Genomic DNA, 11,204 nt, shown 5'->3' with positions numbered 1-11,204 from the left:
GCTGAACTGGAACCTATGGGCCTGGCCCTCAATGTCAACCAATAGTCAGGGTGGGCCTGATACCCAGAGAACATAATCCAGCACAGCTCCTCTTACTGAAAATAAAGTTACACCAGCTTACGTCATTCGATGGGAACTGTCCCAGCGCATACAATCTGGTGTGCCACTCAGACCTTTGATGGGACATAAAAGCCTGCATGGTGTACTCTGATAACAGAGCAGCATGGTTTTGAAGGCCTCTTGCAAGGCTGAGTCAGTGCAGGTAGAAAGGAAACAAGGAAGGGCTCTCTAAGCAAACTGTTTTTGTAACGCTGGCTGCAACAGTGCTACAGCAGCACTCATATTCGGCAAAGGGACTCGGCTAACGGTGGAACCAAGTAAGTATTTGTCATGGCTTAAATTTTGTGGAGGGGGTAATATTTTCACATAATGGTGACTTGTTTTCAGTGCACGAATCCTGATACCCAACTAAAACTGACTATCCTCAGGAACCACCACATTATTCAGAGGGTAGGTAGGGGGTAGGAACTGCAGTTTCAGAAGCTGTTCCTTGCAAGTAACTTAAAATACCAAAGGGATGCCCAAAATACCTGGTATTGGGGAGAGATTCTGCTTTCAGGCTGATGCTTTTAAAGATGCCTAATCCATTTGGATACTGCATGCCTACCTGTTTTCATGGTGCCTTGGCTCCCCAGCTTTTCAGGCAGCTTGAAACTTCAGCCTGGAGTTGTATTTTTGCAAAAAAAGGTTTTAGAAGGGCATAGGATACCAAGGGTGTTTTTTTTTGGGGGGGTGGGGGGGTGGGGGGGTTCTTAAACTCAGCCCTGTTACTCCACTGAGAGCTAAAATTAGTGAAATTTCCATTTTCCTTTTTGCTCGGGGAAGAATCCACTTACCTGAGTGGAAAACAAGAGAGCAGTTCCTTTGAAAGATGTCTGTACGAGCAGGTGGGTGGCTTGGGGATGAGAAAATGCAAATGTTAGTAGCTCAATATGGTTCACTATAGGAAAAGTTTTGCTTTGCTGCATTGAGAAGGCAAAACCTGCACAGGAGGGAAATTCACACACAGAACTGACATTTAGCATGAAAGTCTATGAGCATTTGCCATTCAGATCCTTCAGATCCCCATGAAAATGCCAACTTTCAGGGAAGATCCTGATATTCTCACGTTCGTTGACACCTTATTCCACAAAGTCTCATGGTATCCAACAGGACTATACCCAGACTCAAATGCTATTCTATGGAAGATTACCAGAATCAAGCTCTTGAATTTCAGAAGTGAAGCCCAAAATTGATATATCTGAGGCTATTTTCCAATCAGAATTCATTTGGAAGGGCTTTTCATATTGGGTACTTATTGCAGATGCTCTAATATTTGTGGGGGGAGGGGGAACCCCACAATTTGGTTAGGGGAACTAAATAAGTATTTTGCATATAGCTCCCCACCACGCTGCTTTCTTTTTATTCCTCACCTCTTTTTTTTCTCAGAATTAAAGTTAATGTTTTCTTTCAAAACCACAGGCCACCTTGGTCAAAATATTTCCCATGAATATTTTTTTTTACCTTTCTGAAAATGTTCATTTTTGGAATATTTTCAAATTACAAACTTGTCATTTAAAAAAAAAATGCAATCTTTGTTGAAACGTACATCAAAATGTTTCCATTTCCTTAAAATTGCCCTTTTGGTGAGACATTACTGTAGCCATTTTGATAACATAACTGGCAAACACTTTGATAAGCACCTCAGGAAGAAAACTACATACAGACCTTGGCATGAGTATACTTCCAAATTCAGCAAGAAAGGGAGTAACCTTGAAAAAAATGTTTCTATTTTTTTCAGTCAGTATTATGGAGGCTGAGCAGTGATTACAGGTACTAAAATGCTCACACTCGAGTGGTGTAAGAGCCATCCTATCAAGTAATTCCTAAAACAAAAGCTATTCATTTATATGATTTGTGATAAAGTAATATATTCCTAGAGGGAATGGCTTCCATTTCTGGAGTTTTTGGTTAAACCCGGTAAAGGAGAGCCATGTTCCATTTTTTATATCAGTGGTTTTCAACCTGGAGTCCACTGTCTGCTAGGGGTCCACTGACCATGTCAAAGGGGCCCACAAAAGATGACTATGATCAAGCAAAAGTATGTGAATACCCACACTTACAATTCAAAGGGGTCCACACCTCCATTCAACATTTTTTAGGGGTCCGCACATAAAAATAAGTTGAAAACCACTCTTCTATATTTGATTTAATCCTTTCCATTTCAAAATGTAAAATGGATCTTAACCTCTCCATTGTTTTTGTGCCATTTGACGTCTTCTGAAGTAACTCTTGTAAACAGTCTCTCGAGTTACGTGCTTGGCAATATTGCATTGTGCATGGGGATCAAAAGATTTACTTTTTGGAAGAGGCACCAAGCTTTCCGTTGAGCACAGTAAGTAGCCTCTTCATCACATTTCCAATGGTCGTTCTCTTCACTGGACAAGATTTTCAGTCATGGGCCGGTGAAGCAATGCTGAATTAAATCAGGTGGGGAGAGGGGCTCTGGCTCACTTTTCATACTGCATAAATGCCTGGGTGTGAAGGTCTAAATATCCCCCCCCCAACCATAAGCCATTAAAATTAATTAATTTTCCAGTCTTAAGTGTGGGGAGAAGCAGGATTATACAACTTGCATATGGAAAGTGCTTTGAAAACCCATCCAAAGTGCTAGTTCAACTATTATAATTCTTAATAGAACTGGAAATGTCTCCATAGACTTGGACAGCTCTAGGTTAAGGGATAGTTTTTACTGCTCTTCAATAGAGTGGTCTCTTTTCTTCCGTTGATAATCCCATCGGTTTCAGTGGCATTGTTTGTACAGCAACAAATTAATGCAACAGAGCCGATTCCTTCAGTTTAACTCTCTTTCCTGCCGTTATTGCCATGGTTATGACTTTTGGCCACATCAGAAAAAGATCAGAAGCATGAGAAACTTTCCTTCCCGCACACTGATAAATTCAGAATTTCAGGTGCCAAGTGAATGCGAATACAGAATGTAATCGCTCTTTTGAGTTTCTTCCTTCCCGTGTGTTAAGAGGAATTTGCTATTTTAGCGCCTCCGTGTTATTACTCACAGGAGAGAGAATTCATACAAATAAAACAAAACCTTATCCTGTTAAGAACTAAGGACATAAAAATATTGGCATCATTGCTAATATCCAATCTTGAGATTTGAGCAATTCCAAATTTCCTTGCTCCTTTAGGCCCCTATGCAAATCCCAGCCTTATCTCCCATATTCCCTTCTAGGTTTCTATCCCCTCATTTTCTTTTTCTTCTGCTATCTCTTGCTACTGTTTTCCGGCTGTATGAACAATCATAGTTAGGATCTGTATAAATTATTGGACTAAGCCCAATTATCTTTTACTTCTCTCCCACCTACTGAAGGGCTTAATACAAAATTACAAATGTAACCATCCAGATTCCTTTTTCAGAAAGTGACCCTAAGGAACCATCTGTCCTTCTAATGAAATCGAAAGCGTCATCTGACAACCGAGTCAAAGCTGCGTGTCTAGCGAAGGATTTCTACCCCAAGAACGTTACGTTCCACTTTGGCGTTTCCCATAAAGTTGTATATGAACAAAAGGATCCTGTTCTCTCTGCTAATGGGAAATACAGTGCAATCAAAGTGGTTGAGTTCAACGAAAATGATACGGTGGACTGCTCTGTTCTACACACTGAGAAGACCTTTACTGCAAAGTCGTCACAGACAGGTATGGATTTATGGTCCATAATGTGAATTTTCAAATCATTTCCAGATGCATTTTAGTTGTGGTAGTTAAGGATTTTTCTGCCAGGATTTTTTCTATCTGGACATTTAATGGGTGTGAAAGGCCTGATCTGCAAAAGGCAAGGATTTCTCAGGGTAATGCATCTTCTTTTGGCCCACCTGTATAGCTGCGATAGAGCTGGACAAGTTTTTGAATGCAAGAAATTTTTATTTTAACCAGAACCAGTCAAGCACACATAGTGGGGGGGGGGGAAAAATGCATGTTGCCACTGAAAGATGAAGACAGGTGCCTTGAGGTACATTCAAGAAGAACACTTAAGTGTCCTCTTTCCTTAGCTACTTGCTGCATTTTAAAATAGTTGTGTTTCTGAATTTGTCTCTGTGATTAAAGATTTTGAACAGAACAGTTATATATTGAAAAATGGGTTCTTCAGAGAATGAAAATTTCCCCATTCCCCCCTCAATTTAGTTGTCATGGAAAATATGACATTTTAATTAACATCTTTATGGAACACTCTCTTGAAGCTGCTTAATTAAAATTCTAACAACAGATTTCAAATTCAAAAAATTGAAGTTTCAATGAAGTTGAAAAATGACGTTGAAAATGAAGTTTTTAGCCAATAATGGATTTTAACTATTCAGATGATATTTTGACCATTATTTTAAACCAAAAAATGGTAATTATTAACAAATAAATGTGTGAAGCATGGGTCAGTTTCAAACCCTCAGGCATGAAACCCACTTTAAATGTTTTTTGGGGAGCAAAGTTATCTTTTCACTTTTCATGGAGTTTGAATAGAAAAATATTTGATTGTGGCTCAGGTTTTCACAGAGAAATGTATTTGGATGCTGCATTTCCATTAGTTTCAATGAGAAGCTGGGATCCAAATTTATTGGGCACCATTGAAAACCTAAGCCTTGAGGTATGATTCAGGTCTACATTTTTCCACTGGCAATATAATAAAAATGGTGATGGGATTTGTGGCGAAAATACTTGTTTCAGCCAATGAATAATAGCCAGCTGAACATTTTTGCTCTGATTTTGGTTTCTTAACGACCAAGAAGTTTTTTTGTGACTAGCATCCTCTTTCTTTGATTTTTTCTACTGGGAAGTCAAAGTTTTAGGCTGAAAATATTATTTTTGCAGGTTTTAAATTATTTATTTATTGCCAGAAGTGCTTGGTAAAAAAACAGAACAAAACAGAAAACAGACCAAACCAAATAAAAAACCAACCACCGAAGAAAACTAACCTTTGGCTAAAATCATGTTGTTGTTTTGCTGTTGCTGTTTTGGGTTTTTTCAATGACAAATTAACGTTCTCCATGGAAAACTAAGCCATTTTTTGAACAGCCTCAAAATTAATTTCAGCATGATCTTTAGATTCACTAATGGGGGAAAAATAGATATTCTTATGTTTAGTTTTATCATTTTTAATATTGATACAATAATCAGTCTTTTATCTTTCTACAGCTGGAAGTGTGCCCATGCCCACAACAACGACAAAATTGTGTGATGTTTCAAACGCCACTGCTGAAGGTTTGTTACCAAAACCAAAATAAAATAGAGGGCTTGGGAAATGCTTTGGTTTTGAGGTCATTTGCCAGTGCAATTCCTTGGTTGCAGAATAACCGTTTTAAATATTGACAGTACACCGGTGGTCTGCAGTTCTTCTTTCAGTCCTGTTTGCTACCAACAGTAATTATACTGATGATAAATACAAGATGGACAACTAGGGGTTCCTAATATCAATACGAATAATATCCTGTCCATCTACATTTGCCTAAAAAGCCTTCGTTTCTCTCTGTGCATAATATCCTGATCATCTACATTTGCCTAAAAAGCCTTCGTCTCCCTCTGCGCGCCTTCCACCCAACGTGTATTACACACACAGACAATTGTATAGCTGCATCTTTTATTTTCCACTGACATAAATCATAGAAAAGTAGGGCTGGAAGGAACCCCAGGAGGTCATAGCTAATCCTTCTCCCTGACTAAACCATCCCAGACAAATGTCTGTCTAACCTTCAGGGGTGTAGGTTGTAGCCGTGCTGCTCTAAGGACATATGCAGACAAGGTTCTTTAGGTGAATCTGGTATCTTTTATTAGACCAACTTAAATAGTTGGGAAAAAAAAATGCCCCCAACCCCCCCCCCCCCCCCCACAACTATTTAAGTTGCTCTAATAAAATATATTAGATTCACCCAAAGAACCTTGTCTGCCTATGTCTAACCTTCAAAATTTCCAAGGATGGAGAGTTACAACCCCTCTAGGTGATCTGCTGCAGTGCTTAACCACCCTTGCAGTGACAAAGTTCTTCCTAATATTCAATCTAACTTTCTCTTGCTGTATTTTAAAACCATTATTTCTTTTACCCCCCCTCGTGGCTGCAGAGAATAAATCAATCTCCATCCTCTTTATAACCACCCTGCAGTCTTCTCTTCTCCAAATTAAAGCATTCCAGTTCTTTCAGCTCTACCTTGTGAGTCATGTTTCCAGACCTCTAGCCATTTCTGTTGCTTTTTGATTGACTCTTAAATTATTCAGACAAGGTTCCTTGGGTGAATTTGATATCTTTTATTAGACCAAATTATTAGAATAAATTATTCATGCTTTTTGGTGAGAAATGCAGTTCCTAAAACTGGATACAGCACCCCAGGCAAGGCCTTACTAGGCGCTATCCTGACCATGCTACCATTTTCTTTCTGTTTTGTCCACGGAAGAAAACCCAGAGACAGTGAACATGCTGCCCCTGACTGTGCTGGGCCTGAGATTCCTGTTTGCAAAAAGCATCGCCTTCAACACACTCATGACGATCAAGCTGTTTGTTTTCTGAAGTAGGTAGGTAGGAATTAATTCCCTAGTGAAGTGTGGCTCCCATAGGATGAGGCTTATTGGCTAGGGTTTTCTAAGTACTCTGTGGGTGTTTTGGGGGAGACGACAAAATCCGCTTGGGAGTCTCTGGGAGTTGGACACCTCACTCCCTTGAGTTTCTTTGGAGAGAAAGCATTCATTATTTACTTCTGTGTTGGATCCTTTCTCCCCACCACCTGGAGAGAAAGGGGAGATTTATTTCTTTTTGTCCCAAAAGAATCATTTACATCTAACCAAAGGCATTTTTTTTTAAAGCATCTTAATTATTTAGGAGCTTGCTCTACAGATTGCAAGGTAATGCAGAGGTACCTGAATGAGCCTAGGTGCTGGTAACAGTTTAACCGCAGCAGCCTAGAGTTGAGCACAGATCAATTGATCCTGCTGAGCTCTGTGCTGCCATGGCTAGGCTGCCTCTGGTGCCAGAGCAAGCTCAGGATTTGTCACACTTTGTTGCATGTGGCTGGGCAGATGGATGCCATGTCTCATTTTCAAAAGCCATGGTGGGGACTTTTCTGCATGAGAAAAGGAGTAGCAATGCAGTTTCACTGGCAGAGAGAAAACACGGGGATACAATTTTCATGCCCAAAGGGAACAACAGTTTTTTTGGTTTAGCATAAGCCTAAAGAGGGCTAAGCTAACCTTAAAAAAAAACATTTATACTGGAAGAGGAATGGCCAAGGTTGTGTGTGTGTGTGTGTGGGGGGGGGGGGGGGGAGGGACTTTGCTGGTGCAACCATGCCTTTGTTTTTACTGGTACAATTTTCTCATGGGGACAAACCCTTTGGTCTTTATTAGCCTTGGTCTCATTGACTTTCCAAAGAGACCAATGTTTTGAGCAAGCCACTAGCCTTCTGTGAAAAATCGGAACTGGTTTGTGTCTGAAGTGAAGCACTCAGAAAGGCAGACATTACTTTTTGGGGAGGGAGGGAAAGTCAAGGCAGAGGGTGGGAGTGGGGCTACAAATATGGACTAAGACTCTGCAGAGTCTGACCAGACCTTCTTAGATCCATCACATATTTGGGATCAGAGATCTTAGGTGGCAAAGTTTATTTCTAATAGGGACCTAAATGCTGACCAGAATGTAACAGCCAAGCGTTGTTCTTTGCACAGATCGCAAGGAGGGAAATGGAAGTGGCCTGAAGACAGAAGAGAAGAGGGAGAACATCAGCAGGGGCAGGAGGGGGCATCTCCCTGCTGGTGTAAGTTGGACTTGCTCCATCCTCCAATCAAGGGGGCCAGATTCCAAGTTGGGATCAACTGAGGGTTGGTCTGTGGGTGTCAGTGAGCCTGTTCCACTCAATCCTGCCTGGAGTGATCTCCCTCCTATATTCTTACATGTGTTTTATATGATTATGCATCTCTTTTTGTTTACCTTGACTTTCATCATTATTCCTGTGTTACCCTTGATTTCTCCTGTGCTACAAAATTACATAGAGCTCACCTTTACTTGTTGCTAAGATAGGAATATTTAGAGGGACTGTTTGTTCTTCTTCCCTCATATTACATCCAAACATGTGCACCCCTTGGCCACCTTTGAGATTCTCAGCTTGCTTTTTTAAAAATGATATATATGTATTCAAGATATTTTACTGTTTACAAAAGGTAGGCACAGGCAAAGCATTTCCATTACTTGAGCTTATAAATTAAAGGCAGGTCTTCAGATGGTGCCAAAAGCAAACAACTCCATTAGCTTCTGTAGAGCCGTGCTGATTCACAGCAGCTGAGCACTTAGAGGTCAATTTACTTATATAAATACTGGCAGTTTAGCCATGAAGCTCTGTGCATTCACTTAACTAAGTTCAATCTGATGCCCAAATGTTTGCAGGTATTGCTGAAATAAAGGTTATCGTGCCAAAGGAACGACTAACTCACATTTATTTTATGCTGTACCTTCCACGACTCGGAGTTTATCTGACTAATGGACGAGAGGCTAGGTTTCCACCCAGACACCATGCATTTTACCCCACACCCACCGATTTCCAGTCAACCAAGGGTTTCAACCTGGGTTTCTAGTGCATTAAGCTCATCTTTCTGTGAGCTTTTTTGCAGGTGAAGTGCTACCCAAAATCACGTCTACTTCCAATCAGAGGGGAGGGACTTTGAAAAGCACCTCATGGAGTTGGGAGCAAAAAGTCCATGGACTTCATTGGGAAACTATGCTCTTACACCCCTGTAGCTATAACTCAGCATTGTGCCCCAGCAGTTTTATGAAGCATGGGGCAGAAGAAAGAAAAATCCATCAACAGCGCTGCTGCCTTTTCTTTTTTTTAAATCAAGTAGGGGAAGGGGACTCTATTTCAGAACTTGCCTTTCATTCAGATTTGGGTATTTAAGTCCCAGTTTGATTTTCAAAAGGACTCTCTTAAAAATTCTCTATTTTCAAGGTACAAAAAGGGAAGAGAGGTGCATGCAGAGGCCCAAAGCAAAATAGATGAATATGTCATTTGGATGTAGCAGAGAGAGAGAGAGAGAGAGAGAGATACAGACTTCAGAAGAGAAAACAAACTATTTTTCTCTGTTCCCTGAAACCAGCAAGACGCTGCCAGGAAATAGCTTTTGGTGGTTTGATAATTGATACGGTTGCTACAGCAACCTAGACCAAAGGAAGTTATTCGGTAGTCAGACTCCATACGCACTCCCCTCGCCTCCATCGCTGTCCCCCTCCCCAAGCGGTGTCTGTTACTAGCTGGGACCGCTACGGGCAGGATGCTGCGGTCACCAGCTGACTAAGCCAGGCCGTGCAAAGCACCAGACTCCTGCTTGCTTTCAAAAGCAGTTCTTTGATGCAATGTTTTTCAGATCCTGGGGTGAGCTGCGACTCAGAGCCAAACACCCCAGCATGGTGCTAGAGGATGCTGAGCTGCAGGAAGGGGTCAGGGATGTATTAACTATCATTTATTGTTGTTTTTAAGGTGACCTGGAAAGCTGACAAAGCTCCCAAGGCTTTTTGATCCAGACTGTAAAGATTATAACCTATCAAGAAAACAGAAGTCAATGATTACCATTTCAAGGGAATGGCTTTAGAGTAGCTGCAGTAAATAACTGGAGACATCACAGTATGTGGTTTCATACATGGGAATTGATACCCTACTTGTTTATAACAAAATTGCGACATTGCTCACCAATTATTCTAGATTCTCTACAACCCTTTATATATTTTGTTTAGTATCCCAAATGAGAAACCTAGTGGGACAACATCTCTTCATTTTCTTTCTGAATGCATCTACACATGCAATTAGCATGTAGCAGTAAACACTGGTGCAGTTTGTGCTGGAGTTTATTGCTCCTGGGTGCAGCATTTGCATGTGTGCCCAGGACCACAGTACGTTGAGGTGGGACGGAGCAACCCCAGCTAGCCTGCCAGCTTGATGCTGCCCTGACCCATCTCAACATGCGGCTGAGGGACTGCCTGGGGCACAAGGGTCCCAGTGTAGGGCTTGCCAGCAGGTAGCCCCCACATTGTAGGACCCTCATGCCCATGCCAGCTCCATCACAGTCTACACATGTGTTTTGCTACACAAAACTACTCCATTGTAGGATAGTACTTGTGTTGGGCACTGGGCAGTACTATCTTACAGCAGATTTAATTAGTTTACTGCAGCCTAATAGCACTGCACATGTAGACAGTGATGCTTTAGTGGAGCTAATTAGTCTACTCCACAGAAAGCCATCTTGTGTAGACATGCCCCCTGTCTTGTGGTATGTCCAAGAACATGGCCATGTAGTTAGCAGAGGCATAAAAAAAGGTCAGCAAGTAGCGACCTTCCAAAGCAGAGCTGAGCAGAAGTGCAAAGCCTTCTGCGGACACAGTTTCTGCTCACTTAGCTTGGCCTAAGTACAGGGAAGGCTCTAGAGATGTCCAAATGATTAAAAGATGGAGAGTTGCTTCACAAAGGAATAAGGGGACAGGGATGAATCATATGATCCTGGAGGTCTGTTCTAGTTCTGTGCTCCTAAACACACACACACACACACACACACACACACACTCTCAACCCTTATTTTAAGGAGAGCCCCCATCTTGGACCCAGCATTTCTAAGGAAATAGAGGATTCCAGGATGAGGATGCTTGTGGTGGGTCACTTTGATTTCATGGCTATATGGTACAAAAGGATGGATACATAAAGGATAAAGCTCATCTTTGCAAGATTCAAGGGACTAGCCTAATATTAGGAAGCACACTCCCACCCAGAGCTCACCCCCTATCCCTACCAGGGCACGGTGTATTTCCTTCCACCTGTTCTTCTTTAATGCAAATGTGCAGCAGCCTGGAGATGCGGATGCTACGTCCTCAGAAGAAAAATAAAAACAGATGACATTTCCTTCCCTGTACGGAGGGAGGAAGGGGGGGGATGAGAACGAATGCAAGCCCCATGCAACTGATATTACTCCCAGCACCTAATGGACATCTGGTAGGGGCACCGATGACAGCAGGAAAAAGAGCACAACAGGGAAGTAGGTGACCAGTAGGGGGAACTCTCTTCTCAGTGTTAGGCTTTATCTCAGTACCTTTATACACAGCTAAGGGAGATGGGAAGGAAAGAGGGGTGGATTGGGTGCGT

At 41.6% G+C, this 11,204-nt stretch overlaps 1 gene segment (V, D, J or C); it reads left to right on the top strand.

The window, feature by feature from the left end:
- The window catches only part of LOC102386458, a 12,159-nt gene extending 3,667 nt beyond the window's left edge, over positions 1–8,492 (top strand). The window contains 4 exon segments of the C gene segment in view: positions 3,475–3,753; positions 5,242–5,307; positions 6,492–6,609; positions 7,753–8,492. Of these exon segments, the coding sequence occupies positions 3,475–3,753; positions 5,242–5,307; positions 6,492–6,604 (458 nt within the window).
- Positions 8,493–11,204: the final 2,712 nt, after the last annotated feature.

Source organism: Alligator sinensis, unplaced genomic scaffold (assembly GCF_000455745.1).
Source record: "Alligator sinensis unplaced genomic scaffold, ASM45574v1 scaffold955_1, whole genome shotgun sequence".
Taxonomy (NCBI): Eukaryota; Metazoa; Chordata; order Crocodylia; family Alligatoridae; genus Alligator; species Alligator sinensis.
The sequence above is the reverse complement of the archived record's forward strand: the minus strand, read 5'-3'. Positions and strand labels throughout refer to the sequence as shown.